This window comes from Durio zibethinus, chromosome 20 (genome assembly GCF_047325235.1).
Source record: "Durio zibethinus cultivar Kanyao isolate XHJ-2024 chromosome 20, ASM4732523v1, whole genome shotgun sequence".
In the NCBI taxonomy this organism is placed as follows: domain Eukaryota; kingdom Viridiplantae; phylum Streptophyta; class Magnoliopsida; order Malvales; family Malvaceae; genus Durio; species Durio zibethinus.
This window is the reverse complement of record NC_143181.1, coordinates 3,711,346-3,727,653: the sequence shown is the minus strand read 5'-3', so window position 1 is coordinate 3,727,653 and position 16,308 is coordinate 3,711,346. Positions and strand designations below refer to the sequence as shown.

At 38.4% G+C, this 16,308-nt stretch overlaps 1 protein-coding gene across 2 annotated transcripts; it reads right to left on the bottom strand.

The window, feature by feature from the left end:
- Positions 1-155: 155 nt before the first annotated feature.
- On the bottom strand, positions 156-15,827 carry LOC111315514 (E3 ubiquitin-protein ligase UPL1-like). Of its 2 annotated transcripts, none has more exons than XM_022917287.2 (17): positions 15,408-15,827; positions 15,126-15,249; positions 13,303-13,398; positions 13,018-13,224; positions 6,294-12,867; positions 5,028-6,121; positions 4,641-4,940; positions 4,355-4,559; positions 3,856-4,109; positions 3,470-3,768; positions 2,053-3,172; positions 1,822-1,968; positions 1,579-1,659; positions 1,271-1,496; positions 1,027-1,166; positions 583-689; positions 156-426 (listed from the first exon to the last, which is right to left on the bottom strand). In XM_022917287.2, the coding sequence occupies exons 2-17, from the start codon at positions 15,219-15,221 to the stop codon at positions 324-326; spliced, it is 11,049 nt and encodes a 3,682-aa protein (XP_022773022.2). In that variant the 5' UTR covers positions 15,222-15,249; positions 15,408-15,827; the 3' UTR covers positions 156-323. The 2 variants fall into 2 exon arrangements, with proteins under 2 accessions (XP_022773022.2, XP_022773023.2); XM_022917288.2 differs by having other exon boundaries at positions 15,126-15,246.
- Positions 15,828-16,308: the final 481 nt, after the last annotated feature.

Genomic DNA, 16,308 nt, shown 5'->3' with positions numbered 1-16,308 from the left:
CAAACAATTTAAGAAACAAAATGACCAAATTTCATGCAGGATTCCTGGAAAGAGGGTCTCAAATCAACGTGTGGTGATTCATTAGTGAGCCTCTCCTTTTTTTCCTTTTTAACTATGGCAATATTAGAAAGAAAAAGTAGAAGAAATGGGGTAAATGAACGAAAATAATGGCAAATTTAAAACTGCCAGAGGCATTGCAATAGCCAAAATGTGACTGTACAGTGTATGAACATTTACCAATTCAACGTCAGCCCATAACAATATCCCGATCCCAGTGCCTATATATCTTATCTACATGATGACTCTGATTACCACTTCAAATCTTAACCGAACCCAAAACCTTCATTGGCTTCGTGAATTGCAAGCAGCAATCTCTCTTCTAGATGTTCTTTAGAAGGATACTCGGGTAAATCCAATTGATTGAAACTGCATTAATCACAAAAAAGTGCTTCTTAGTAACAAAGAAAGGTAGGCAACTTGCAAGTAAAGGACAGAAAACTCATAAAAGGAAAATCATTAAGTAGCGCAATTAACCAAATATATTGTTTCGGACAAATATTGTAGAGATGACCGACAGATTACCAGGTATGAGCAGAAGGCAAGTGATCAGGGCTGCCATATGCTTTGTGTATCTGAAACTTCTGTGAACCTGAAATTCCTTGAAGTGCACTAAAACCTTCTAAAGGAACCTGTGAAATGAGATTTGAGATCGGTTATTAAGCTTAAGTTATTTTATACACCAATATAGAGCTATAGCTAAGTGATTGGGACAGGTAATGAATCAAAAGTTTTCTGCTATATCTCTACATACTAAAACCTCATTTATGCTACCTGAATCTTAGTTCAAGCATTCAATAATTAACCTTTATATAGAGCTCGGCTATATCTCTACATACTAAAACCTCATTTATGCTACCTGAATCTTAGTTCAAACATTCAATAATTAACCTTTAGGGTGAGCTTCAGTAACAACTTTAAGTGTAAAATTATAAGTAAGATTATCTACAATTTTAGGTGTTGAATTACCTTTGAAGTGCCTGTCACAAACTGTAGAAGCCGAGCTTTATCCTCCTTGCTGAACCCTTGAACAACCTCCCAAAACCACTGTATAACAGGTGATGCTGCACTATACCCAGAATACTCGGTATTCACCCTCATGTCATCCACTAGGAGACAGTTATCACAGATCAGGTCATATTTAGATGATGGTGGCATGATAAAGCATTCTATCATGTAATTAACATTATATAAATTGGTTTACAACACTTACGATCAATATCTGGAAGACCACTTATCAGTAACTCCAACTCCTTGTCATTAAAAATAGATATTAATTCCCTAGGAATTAATTCATTGAATCCTTCCAAAAATGCATTTATTTGAGGACGAATAGCAGTTGTCAAACGATGCTCAGCTACTAAATCAACATATTGGTGTTTATTCTCGTCAGTAACTTTAATGTTCCGACCACCAGGAATCAGCTCATAGTCAGTCACCTGCATCATATTTTGTAGAACATAATTATAACATAAGTGTCACCAAAAAGGGCTTCATGAAAGGATCAATTACAATCTGTACCTGTGCCCTTTCATACAATATCAGCTTCTCCTCATCAGCATCAATGCTGAAAGTAAGGTCTAGGACATCACTAATATCATTCTGAAAAAACAAACAAGAAGTAAGGAAAAAAAAAGGTACGCAAAACTAAAATCTCTCTAGTAAACCATGAGAGATAATTGCCAGCAAACTAACAAACTCTATTGCGCCCTCTACTCCTTGAGAAAAAGAGGAAAAGATAAAGAAAATTGATATATGACAGACCTCAAGCATCCACTTTAAGTTTTTGAAGTAATGAGGATCAATTGCTTCAATGTCAAGGTAAGTAACTTTGACCCCTAAGATATGCTTGTAGAAAGATCGAGTAAAGTGGACATCCAAGAGTTGCCCATCGTAAAGTGCTTTGCCAACCTGGAAATTTTTAATCAGGAACCGAACAAAAAGTTAGAGAAAAGAAGCGTCAATCCAATAGCAGCAACTAGAGAAGGTACTTACAACTCGCCCAGCAAATTTGAAGTATGAAAGATGTTCTGTTTGATAGCCTGAGTTGGGGTTAGGTTGGAATGTTGACTCATTGCCCACTGTAGTGAAAAGCAATGCTCCTTTGTCAAATATAACCCTGGACAACAGCTGATACCATTCCCTTGTAAGCCCACCAGCATCAATACCTTCCTCTCCTTGGAAGTGAACAGTTAACCTCCCCTTCAAATCTTGGGTCGACCGCATCCGTAGTTGGTTATAAGAATCCTCAAGTATGTAAGCTCTTCTAACCGATATTCTTAGAGGACTGTGATGATGATCATGTTGATGCTTTATTTTGGACTTGAAGTGAGCACGTTTATTATCAAAATCAACAAAGCGGGGAACTTTCAGCATAAGAGAAAATGACTTCTCAAGCAGCCCAGGATTTTGGCGAATGAAAGCATTTAACAGCTTCCTATGCTTCTCTGAAAACTTCACAAAGGCAACATGTTTTTCATCAAATTTTGAGACAGGACCAGCAGTTTTCTGCTGGCCAGCAGATGTGCTGGCATCTTCGATGTCAGAAAGTGCAGCCATGCCAAAATCATGACCAGAACCTGGTTGTCCAGAATGTAACTTCTCACACATCACAAAGAAAGATTCTATATATGGTAAGATGTTTTGAGTTCCTGCAAGAAGGGGTGGTGTTAAACCAGATTGTCTCGAAGTGGAAGTCCTGGATGGAGCTAATAAATCGGGTGCAGATTCTGAATAGCTCTCTATTTTGCTTATGCAAGTGCTTAACTCTATCCATAAAGGTTCTAAGGCTGCATTGATATCCCACACCAGAGAAAGAGTAGAAGAACGCTCTGTTTCAGGAAGCAGCTGAAGATCATTTCCTTTCTCAGTTATTGAAGTAACAAGAGAACTTAGTGCCTGTAAGACCCTTAAAATTGCAGCTCCATCAGAAGATGTTGTGCTGAGTATGGCTTTCACTGCTTCACCAAACATTCGTAACTCGTCCATGGCAGATATAATCAAATTTTGTACAGCATCTGCTAGCTCAGAAATAAACAGATAAGAATGGCTTGGAGCAATAGCCACCAGCTTTTTCATTACCTCTGCCACCAGACCATATGCATTATCTGACAAACTGGGTGGGAAACAGAACATCAGACCGAGCAAATGGAAAGAAGGCACTAAATCGTATTCAAAATTTGACAATGAAAAGAAAATAATTATTTGATAGGAAAATTCAGTCAATTCCTTCTTTTTTTTTGCGGGGGTGGGGGGTGGGGGAAGGGGATTGGTTCATGGTTGCAAAGCATGAGTTACAGAAAATCAAAACGTGGGACCTTTTTTCAATTAAAACATTGAGATAAATGGTGAAAACATAGACTTTTGATGGAATAGACAACAAAAAAGAACACATAGTATAGACATCACTTACCCCTCCCGTGCAAGCAATGAGCATAAAAGTCGGAGCTCTGCTCGTGGGAGATCAGTCAGCACAATCTGTGCATCACATTCACTACTTGCACCAGATGTTGAGGGCGTGGATAAATCAGCAATCTTTAAAGGTGATTCAGAAACTTCAGAAGGAGCATCATGATTCTCAGCACTAACATCAGCATCAGACATTACAATTTGTGAAGCAGGTATTTGGTCAGTAGAAACTGCCCTAGATTTCTCAGATGAAGGGGGCTTCCTTTCCGCATGATCAATGATGACATCTAACAGGTTCAGCAGCTGAAGTAAAAATTGTAAATGAGCAAATAATAAACACAAAGATATAAAATTTTTTAACACATTTCAAATAGGGTAATCAGTTATCACCTGCTCAAGATGTGCTATACTTCTCAAGTAAAGGGGTTGATTGAGAAGGCTCAAAAGCAATGCAATCGAAATGTATCCTTCCTCGTGCTCCTCAGTCATCAAAGCTTTTCCACGTGACTGATCAATATTCCTCAGCTCTTTTAGGGTGGGAAGAGGCAATTTAAACTGAAGTAAGATCTTGGCAACATATGGATGACTTCGGGCCAAGTAAGTGAGAGTTTCAAGAACTCGCCTAGACACCAAAGGAGGAACTCCTACAGAAAAAGGATAAGATAAAAGAAATAACTTAGAACCCAAACAATGCAAGTCAAATTCTGAACAAACCATAAAACTCCTCCAGATATTAAACTTGTGAAGAATAAACAGAAAGTAAAAGAACCACCTACAAAAAGAGAATTTTTTCCTCAAAAAGATAAAGGGGAAAGAAAAACTAAAGTGTTCTTATGACAAGCCAACTTGAATCACTAGATGCTATGAACTTGCGTGCATCATATCTTACCATCAAAATTCTGAGGACGAGAATACATCACATTATTCTGGCAACCATAAAGCCTGTATGGTGATTCAATTGTATTTGAACAACTGACTGGCTTTCTTGTATCAAGCATCAGCATTTCAATCAAGATTTTAACTAGCACTGTTCTGGTTTCAATATGAGCACATAAATTCAAGAGAAGCTTCTGTAATGAACCTTTATACAATGGCTGCAGTATTAAAAATGTCAATGCCTAGATCAAAATCAAGGATGAAGATCAAAAGGAAAAAGTAACCTACTAAGAGAGCACCTGAACTACGCGAAGTAACCGAACCATTGCTTGAAGAGCTTCCATGCCAACTAAAGGGGCTCCTTCAGCTTCAATTAGCTTAGTTGAAACAGATCTGCGTGACACAATACTTCCCCCCATCCTGTCCAGACTGGATCCAATGCCTTCACCTCTCCTAGAAGATTCACCTCTGCGATTCCTAGGGTACATTCCTAGAAGATTATGATATCGATGTGCAAATCTCTCGCGCAACATGTTTGCCTCCGCAACAAGGGCAGGCGTGAGATTAGCAAGAATAGCATCAGATGACGTCAAGAGAACCTGAGAATAAAATTAACAAAAGGAAAAATGTTTAGACATGTTCAACTTGCAACTTAAAATTTAACCACACTACTAAAAAAATCATGCCTCTTCTCGTAAATCTGAAGGAAATGTTGCAATTATTGAGACTGTGTCCATCTCAACTGGTTGACCTTCAAGTTCCTGAGATTGATGAAGCCTTTGTGCTTGCTGTTGTGCAAGGACTTCAGCTCGGATGTCTGGAGGAAGGGCTGCAAGAAATTCTGGATCAATATCTCCAGAATTCTGTTGTTCAGCATTTGAAGGCTGTGGCACTTGACCTTGCTGAGCTGAAAGAACTTCAGCACGCAACTCCTCAGGGAGAGCATCCAAAAATGCAGGATCAATTGATCCAGAACCAGCATCACCATTTAACTGCTGCTCTGCAACTGGACCATCTTGATCTGTTTCTCGACTAGAATTCTCTGAAACCTCAGTAACACTATGAAGAGGTGCATCTCTCCCAGCAGCAGCTGTAGAATTCCCAAAAGCCACATTTGTTCTTCTTGAACGAGCAGCCTGAGGATCAGGAGTTCTGTCTGAAGGACCTTGCCTTTCTCCGCCATCATCATGGCCATCCGCACTTCCAATCTCAACATCAAGGCTCCGAAGGCTTTCCCCTAAAGTAGCCCCACTACCACTACTTTCTTGGCTCACTGCTTCAACATCTCGAACAGCTGCATCATTCTGCTCAAATTGCATTTCAACAGATTGTAAATGTATACTTGATGCAGCTGTTCCTTGCAAAGAATCACATACTGCAGGTCTCCCACCAGCATCCAAAGAGCTATCATTTGCTGCAGAAGATGGAGGTGTATTGGCATTTTCATTATTTACATTGTTTTCTACGTGAATCTCAGGCGTTGCAGCAGCCCCTGATTCCTGTAACTGTCTAGCTCCACTGTGGGTCTGAGGTTCCACCATTGATAAGTTGTGTTCGGAAGATTTCTCAGGGACTGGTCGTCTCAGCTGGGAAACAAGCAACTCTTCAAGGCCTTGTGGTACGGTAGCTGCAATTGACCCACTGCTTTGCTGGTTCTCATCAACCCACAAGTTCAAATGATGGCTGTGACGTCCATTCCTCAAAGACCGGAAAATACTATCCAACCGTGATGAGTTGCTGTCTGAGTTTCTGTCTGAAAGAACCATATCAAGGGCATTTTCTGGAGGACAGAAAAATAATGAGAAAGGTAGAGGGTCGTTAAAAGCAGAGATGCACATAGAACTAAAAAATTAATAAGCATTAAGTTGTAAATTACAACAAAATCCAAAAAATTATATATATGTATCATTAGAATATAGAATACATTAAAAAAATAAAAAAATAAAAAACACCTGACTGCCTTGGAGAGGCTGAGTGTAGTGATGAAGGTCCCAATAAAAGAGGATGCCTTGAGGGGGTCGAATTCTCACCACTGCGCCCCAAAAGACTGTAAATGGATGTAGTACGTCGTTGACGTCTAGAACCAAAAACTTCAACTGGCATTACATGAAGAGTTTCATTGGCAAAGCTGTGGTCTCTACCAAAAACCTCAATATGGTCAAACATACCCATTCCATTGATACCATCCTCCAACCTTAGAATAACTCCAGCTTCATCATCACCATCATCCTCATCGTCTTCCTCCAATACTTCATCATCAAACTCATCATCATCAATTTCGTGATCATCTTGATCTGTGTCAGGATGAGTCAGGTGATGTACATCATCTTCCTCCAAATCATTATGGTCCTCATCATCATCATCATCATCATCTTCATCCCCATCATCTCCAGACATCTCCTCATCCTCATCATCATCAAGGTTTTCTTGCTCATGGGGCTGGATTTCAAAATGAATCCCCACATTGTCAACACCATTTTCAAGACCCCTTGCATCCTCAGAGGTTTCTTGCATATAATCATCCTCAGTAGCAGGAGCAAAACCACCATCAAGATCCTGGTCATGTTCCATATCATCTGTAACAGCTTCAGACCCACCATAGTTTTGTACGGTATTGAAAGACTCAACATGGTCAGCTGCAACTGCATCATGATTGGACTGAGATGCCATTTCCATGGACTGTGATGCATCAACAATATTATCTGTTCTTCCAGACTGATTAAGATCAGCTGGTTGGACTGAATTCTCACCTTTGATAGCAGAAGAATCAGCAGAATGAACATGCTCCTTGGTTACAAGTTCCAAAGTTTTGATAAGCCCAATGACAACTTTAGGTGATTCAGCATGATCCAAATCCAACACTTCAAGGGTGCGTGTTAATGATGCAACCAAACCAATGTCTATAAAAGTGGCAGAAGCTTCTGCTGAGATGCATGAACCAGAAGGCATGCGAGCAACCAGTATATCATTTAGAAGATCGACAAAAGTCTGCATGTCGCTGCTTGGTGCTTTGAAACCATCACAGGAATCAACAAAGTCATTAAAAATATAATTAATCTCTGTAAAGACTCTCTTCCTGGCCTCTGTTGAACGCACACAAGATGCAACCAGAAATTGACTAGCCCTAGTTGCTAGTTTATGCCTCCAGTCACCATCAATTTTCCTTTCCTTCTTTGAATTGCGGGAATATGGAATAAACTTGTGAAGAACATGGTAAAATATTCCACTAGTGGATAAACCAGTTGAGCCCCTTTGATGAGGAACCCTCCAGCTACTAATTTCACCATCTCTCCGGAGCAGCACATGAGAGGATGGAGCGTACATTAGCAGAATCTCTGTCAAAAGTTTCAAGATGAATACTATCTTAGCAAGCGATGCAGAAGCATCTTGGACAGAAACTGCATTCTCCTCAAACACAGTTGCAATGGCTTTTCCTTTACTCTTGATGGCAGCAACATCAATTTCCATATCAGTTGATGTTGGTGCATCAACAGGCACCTCTGTTCTAACATCATCTGTCAAGGGAGGTATAAAAGAACTAATTGAATCCAAAAGATGCTCAATCACATTTACAAAGCTTTGAGGAGATTTTCTATGCATTTTAACCGACTTAGAATTTGAATCATTAAATTTTCCATGCCCATTGCCAGGACCTGCCAAGTTCATATTGCACAAATTACCCTTTCCATCATTTTGTTGTGTTTTATCTTTGTCTGATGTTTTCTCCATCTCTTTTTCCTTCTCCTTGCATTTATCTTTGTCACGGTCTTTAATCAAAACAATGTACGGTCTGTCACCAACCATTTCAACTTGGCAGACAGACTTAACAGCCTGCATAAATATTACTGGATCACGAGAAATGACAGAACTTAGGTTGACAAGGAAATTACGTGGACTGACCCTTCCATTGGAATGCCTGTTAGCCATAGCAGCAAGACTGTGCTTTATCTCAGCTTCCATTGCCTGTTGCAAGGTTTGAGGATCTTCAAGGACATGACGGATAATGGTAGCAGCAACATTGTCAAACCCAGGAAAGAGACTTCTTGTTGGCAGAGAAAGAAGAGAACTTACACCCCCACCATCAAGAAAACAAATAGCAAAAGAATGGGTTCTAGTCAGAGTAGAACATAGCTGCAGGACAGCATGCATTGTTTCAGATGGAAACTGGTTCTTTATACAGCTACAAGCAATCTCAATCAGTCTCTTCTGCTCATGAATATCTATATGTCTTGGAGATCCAAATGAAAAATGCAACTTACTTTTCTTATCCTCATCAATACTGACAGATGTCTGCTGACTACTAACATTGTCCCCTTTCAACTGCTCAACAATTTCAGAATTCAATTTTTGATCCACCTGAAGTAGCCTATCAAGAGCAAGGAAAGCAGTTGTTACCCACTTTGGAGCTTGAGGTTTCTCCTTCTCCACTGAACCAGAGTCCCACTCTGAAAGTAAATCAGTTGCAAGTTTTACCAGCCCACTCTTTGAAGCAATTTCCCGTGCCTCCACATCCTCATGAAGAATTAAAGCAAGAACATGGAAAAGGGCAGAGAGCAGAGAATTGTTTCTGCTATCAGAAGCAGAACTAGAATCTCTCAATTGGTCAAGAATAAAGGAAATGACATTGGACCTATATTGACCATCATTTTGTGAGCATATCAATACAAGAAGGTCTCTAACTGGGAATGCACAAGGTTCCTTTATCTGAAGCAGCTTTGTACATGTTGACAACAACTCTCCAACAGGAGGAAGTTGGACCATCTCTACTTCAAGTTGCTGGCTACTGTCATTTGTAACATCTACATTTGTGTCGGTTTCAGAGTTCCCAAGAGACATGGCAAGTGCACGAGCAAGTTCATCATCCTCCTGGATTTCCTCTGGATGGGAGAATAACCACTCCATTGCCAACTCCACACTATTAGATCCAACTTGCCTCAGTGCTTCTTCTGCCCTAGACCTGGAAAATCCCATCTCTACAATTGTTGCTATAGCTGTTTCATTTGGAGGAGGTCCAGTAATACGAGCACTATTGCTGCTGGTAACATTTTTCACTTCAACACCAGAGTAGATGTGCCGAATGATAGATATAATTGTAGTGATGAAATCATAACTGCAATCAGTAAACTGTGGGTGTGTCCAAACTGGAAGCACAGCCTTAAGCACCATGGATTGAAGCACCTTCACAAAAGATTCAGCTTCCCTTGGGAAAGGAACAACCACACTCACAAGTGGTTGCACAAGCAGGTGTTTGGTGAATGGAGACAAGACAAAAGAGGATGTCACCAGGTGATCCATAAGTTTACCATAGCTAGCTAATGGACCATAAATCCATGCATGATCGCAATCTTCATTTTCATCCTGCTTTACATCACCATCATCTGTATCCATTGGAGATGCTGGAGCCCTATTAACCGCAAATAGTAATTGACTGGTAGCTTCAAAAGTTGTCAAAACTAACTGAACAACTCCACGTCCATATAAGCAATTCAGCATAATAGCATTGCAGGAATCGGACCTGTCCAGAAGAACACTATCAATGAAATCAATAACCTTACCATAGTAGCGACACTTTGTCGATATGGATGCTTCTGAGCCTGAAGAATCTGAGTGACCTCCAAAGTTCATATGATCTGACGCAATTGAGGCAAAACTAGAAGCAACAGATTTTGACGCAGGGGATGCATTAACTGTATCGTCCCGACGACGAGAAGGAAGTAACATCACTTTTCCCAACTCTTGAAACAAATGGGTAATTTGGAAGGAAAGTGACCTCACCATGTCACTGCAAGAGGTGTGATATGACCTCTGCTTGTCATGTTCCTTTTTATTGGCAGATCCAGAAGCATCTGATGGAGCAGAATGATTGGCTCCAAACCGCATGTTCAAACCATCAATACCCAATCTCTGTTGAAAGCCAGTAGCACGGCCAAGGTCACGGTAAAGGTTTATGAAGTCAAAGAACTGGGATTCAATACTCAATCCTGTTGTCCTTCTCCTTAATAATGGATCAAGGAACTGCCTAAAGGAGTTCAACCTTTGCTCTTCAGTATCATTTGCAGTAGATTCCCGTTGCTGTGACTCAGGCTCAGCATACGTAGCACTAGTGCCATCATCCTCCATTTCAAGCTTGGCATCTTCAAGGAGAGCAGTCTGCCATAAAATTTCACGATGGACACAGCCCATGTCTTCCAGAACATCTTTGCTTATGTTTCCAAATTCTGCAAGCAAAGCACTAATCGAACGATTATCTTTGGAAGCAGCTAGAGATAAAATGAAATCGATAAGGAAAAGTGGAGAAAAGACTCGATCATCAGGCACCATTTTGGGATCCAGTAAAAAGGACCCTGAAGCTGCACCAAACCCTGTCAAAGCTTTCTTCAAATGTTCCCTAAGAGAACAACAGAAAGCACGTGCAAGAGGAGCAGAGTGATGATGAGTAAACCCTTTAAAAACCATTGCGCTATGTAAAGAAATAGACATCCCCTCAGATGACTGTACAATACTGGGCCTTAAAAGAAGTTTCAGTAAAGCCTCAATTCCTGATTTCTCCACAAACAGGCGGCATGTTTCAGAATTCTCTGTTGTTCTATGAAGCAAAACCATGAGATGCAAAATGCACAACTGGAGAAACTGCTCATCACCTATTCCTTCAGTTACTGAATCCACTTCACCAACCAGACAACAATGATCTTCATTTCCTTTGTCTTCAGAATCAGTTTCCATAGCAGTGCTCCCATTAACTTTTTCTACAGATGATGATCCAGAAAAGCTAATACCGTCCCCGAAGGAAGCAATTTTATTCACAATTTCAATGATTATATCAACGCCAATGCTTCTCAATGAAGACACATGGCGTAAAAGTTCTTCAACTGCATTAGCCAAAGGAATAATTGCATCATTCATCGCCAGCACATACTTCTTGCAGGTAAAGATGTCGACAAGGAATCGCAATGCCGAAGTTTCTTTCACCTCCTCCAAACCTTTGGCATTAAGACAAATGGCACCAAGACCATTAGGAACACATGATATAGCCTTTGAAGATGGAAGTACTCCAGATAACACTGAAGATAAAAAGGCATCTGGAAGACCCAGTTCAAGAAGTGCAGGAAGACAAGCTGGGTCTTTGTGGATAATTTCACTCATAACAGTCACAGCTGAGTGGTAAATATCACCTCCAAACTTATCTGAATTTCCAAATATGAGTGACAACATAACAGGCAGAGAATTGTCATGAGGGTTCTGCAATCTAGTGGGGTTTGCAGGGGCAAACGTAGCAGAACCAAGAGCCTTCAAAAGGACCCTAATAAACCTCTTTTGTGAATATAACTGGTCATCATTGTATCTCGCGAAATCACCAATGACCATTGAATTATCATTTCTGCCAGACATACCAATAACTCTATGCACTTCTATCTGTAGCCTCTGAGCCAAAAGCTCCACTCCACCCAGTTCTCTAAGCAATGACACAGCTGAACTACTGTAATCCATGAGCTTTTGTAGAGCTTTTACAGCCAAATAGACAAGATGCATATGATTTGGGTCAGAATCCTCCAAAAGAGGTAAAAAGGTCGGAACCATTCCTGACCCTCTAATATTATTCCCTGATGCAGAAGGTGACACAATATGAAGCAGATAGAACTGAAGAAGAGCCTCAATAAAAACAAGAGATGATGGATCACTAGAACCTTTCAGTGACAATACTGCCTTCTGAAGCACATTCAGCAGAATCATTCGATTTCCTACAGTAAAACTAATATTTGATCCACTTAAAATTCGTGCCCGGTCATGAGATGCTGAATATGCAGCTAACTGAGCTCTCAAGGCAAGCATCGCGAGAGTTCTAATAGTTCCAGGAATAGTTTCTTCTGACTGCACAATCCTGACTAATTCATTTGTATACTCAGGTTCATTCGCAAAAAATGATGTCATCTCATCATTAGCATCATTAGACTGAACAAGCACAATAAATGCAAGAAGGGAAATCCTGCTGTACAGCCTGCAGATCCTGGGTGAACAAAAGGCATGTGCATATCTAATTCTTGTTAGCAATGAAAACCGGAGCTCGGTAGGTACATTGTACTGCTCAATACATTGCTTCATTATTAACAGATCATCCTCCTTTTGCATATGTAGATCTGGCATGTGTATGACTTGCGAAGTAGAACTTGCATTGCCACTGCTTTCTTCAGTACCTTGAGTATTGAGCCCATGCAATTCAAAATAGAGGCTAGAACCAATCCCGTGTTGAGACTTGTCACGATCATTTTCTACATCGGATGGAAACAAACTAAGCCCTTCCTCTTGTGTTCTCTCATTTGCCAAAACACATGAATACAGACCCAACCCTTCCTCCTTGCTCCCCCACCCCTGTGAAAAAGACAGCAGATAGCTGTTAACAGAGCCGCATCCAATCAACTTACCACTCCCATGAACCTTAGATGGGTTTATTTTAACAAGTGCAGAAAGAGTCTCCAGTGTAGCTATAAGAATTTCAGGATCAGTGGATGACAGTAGGAGCTTGAAATGCTGAAAGGAGAATCACTGAGTTGTATTAGATAAAACAATATTGGAGAAGCACATAGATAGAGCATCCCATAAATTAACAAGTTAGTAGGACCTCAAAAAGTTTGCAAATCACTGTAGTTTAAAAAACAATTTGAAGCCATCTCAACATACCTCCAAGCCATCAAATGAACTCTTGTTGTGGCAATTCTCCAAGATTGTTTGCATTACTCGTAGTATTTGAAGAACTGCATGCTTTGGAAATGGACTATCATCTTCTAGAATGTTATCTGATAGGAGAAGATCATTCCTACAAGACACGTATGTCTTGAAATATGTATCAAACTGAAGAAACAGTGGCCTCCAATGATGAAAATTCCCCTGAATAAAAGGCAAAAAGTGATTGAGTGAAAGAACCAAAAAGGGGGTAAACAAGAGGAATAAGTAGTACAAAATCACCTTACTGTACTCCCATTGAAAGCCTGAAAGAGGTATTGCTATATCCTGTAATGGACTCTGGATCACTTTATCAATAAATGCTTTAATTTGAGAAGGCTGCAAGTGACAGTACAACGTTGGATTTATTTGCCAAAAAAAATATAAAAGCAAGAAAAGAACAGATGCTTCCATTCAAGCAAGTTCACGACAACCAGTATATTAATCAACTTATTGGGTCTTTATTTCTTAAAGGACAACAGTAGTCAAACCAAATATGAGTAATAGGAAAATAAAAAATTGTATTGAAAGATAATCTAAAAACACCTAATCTTAAAGCATAAAACTAAAGAATATTTTGAAGCTCAATAATGTGAAGGTCAAAACAATGGGAATATGTAATGCCATGGGAACTAAAAACATCACTTCTTATTCATTGCATAAAAGGCTTTTCAAGTCTTGGCTAATTGGTGGATCATAATTATTCATATCACTATGTTAACAATGAAAATTTGTGTTGCCTTCTTGGGAAGTGCACAACGATGTGACTGCTTCTGTAATAATAATTAAGATGGAATCCAAAAATTTCACACGTAAAATGATAAAAAAAATATATAAATCTTCTAATTTTTTCACAATGTAGCAAGAGAAAATAGATTCTCAAGAAGATACGAAGCACTTTATCAAAGGACTAAAAGTCATACCAAGCACACACCTACTTGAAAACAGATAGTGCCATCTTATAATAGCTATTAGTATCTCTGAATTGAGAAATATATAAATATATACATAAATCTATATTGACAGCATATATATAAATAAATTATATAATGATACTTCATTACAAAAACAACAAAAGATATCCAATTACAATCACCAGCAATAAACCGCACAACCATAACATATTCTAAAAGTAAAAGGTTGCAAAAGACCTACCATAGATCAAATTAAACTTTCTAACAACTCTAGATTTAAATGGGTTTGAAAGCATTGAATGGAAACTGTCCTCTCTTACCTAAAACAAATAATTTCATCCATCTATTGACAAAAGGAATTCTAAGAAAGAAAGCTTTCTGCATGTAAGCCTAGAACCATGGAGAAAATTCATACCTAGCTCAAAATAACACGGAATCACAATTTACAACATAACCTTTTTTTCTAAGAATAAAAAGACAGTGTGATAACATCCTAAGAAGGTTGTCAATGACAAACTACACGCTTCAATTTTCTAGGCCGGCATTAAATTGAAAGAAAAAAAGCTCATAAGTTATCTTTAAAAACTCCTTCATTCTTAATACAAATGATCTCCATGAGTAAATGTGCAATATCCAGTCAGCCCAACATTTTGAAAGATTACAACTGACATCAAACTGTTTACCCTGATTGTTAGAGAAAACATTTGCAAATACAGAATGCTTATTTCGATTTAGGGTCTTAAGCGGAAAGAATGTGACACATGTCATAAAAAATATAAGGATGTCAGTTTAAGACATCGTTATACTTCTTTAAGAAAATGCACATAACATAACAAATTTGTGACCACAACTAATACCACAAGATAAGAATCAATTCGCTCCTAAAGCATTATTCTGTCTCAATTAACCACATTCCGAGAAGCAATCTATAGTATCAGCCAAACAGTCCATTATATCAACAACGAAAAAATAACAGAGAAAACATAATGAAACAAAAAAAAAATTAAAATACTAATTATTACGACGAAGGAGGAAATAGAAACCCTAATCGGTTCACCAAATAATACAAGATTATGATAAACCCTAATCAGATAGCATTTCATCCGGAAAATTAAACAAATAAAAATAAATAAATAAATATTAAAAACTTACGGGTTCAGAGTCGAGTTTGGTAGAAGGACCGATGGCGGTTTCACCAGATAAAAGCTGGCGAAGCCTCGAAGGCAAAATCGATCTTATATTCGCCATCTCACCTCTACTTCTCTGCTTCCAACTACTACAAAGACACACCAAAAAAAAAATTTTTATATCATAAAATAAAGCGCAAAATAATACTCTAAAAAACGGAAATCAGAGATTTTAAAAATCGAAAAAAATTCCAAACAGATCAGATATTAGATTATACAGAAAGTCTAAAAGCGAGAGAGACGAGACCTGAGAAAGGAGAGATAGAGAACAGCGATTGATGCTTACACATCCACAGTATGGAGCATGATATTAAAGAAAAGAGATTCGAGAGAGATTTTTTAAGAAAAGGAAAAGAGAGAGAGGAAACCCCTAAAGCAATTACAGAGGAGAAAGAAAGAAGAGGGGGCGCGTTGGGCGGCTCGGCTTAAGTGTTTGTTTGGTTTTGGTTTTTATATAAATTCGAGCTTTGAAATGGATTTCATATGGTGTTTAAGATGAAATCCAGAGGATCAATCAACAAAGGAGAAACTTTTAGGGTCTCTTAGAAAGAGGTGAAATAAAAGGCAAGAAACAGTTAAAAAAGGAACGGGCATATTAGCGAGAGTTTGAGAGAGAAGTGCAGCTGACGGACGCAGCGCGTTGACTCTGCAAGTCTACAACCTACGGTGGTCATTTTGGAATGTAATAATACCTATTTGGCCCTGAACTATTACATTTTTAATGAAAAATTAAAAAACTTTTCTAATTAATTATCTAAATTTCAATTTCGTACCCTAACCTCTTAACCGTTACAATAATGTTAAAATGAAACTTAAATTTTGGTATAAATGAATCTTATTATTATGTGATTTAATATATAATTATCACGTAACATTTAAAAAATAAAATAATTTTTTTATTTTTTTTAAATAACATATGATATTTACATTATTATCACATATCAATCACATATTATTTATATCAATATTTAAATATTAATATTATTCTAACGATATTAAAAATTAAAATAATTTAATATATAAAAATAAAATTTAAATACTTAATTAAAAAAATTTTAGGTTAGATACTTATTAAAAATATTACAATAATTCGAAGGTTCTTTTCATTTTAACAAATATAAAAGTCATTGTTAAGTCCCAAACGAAAC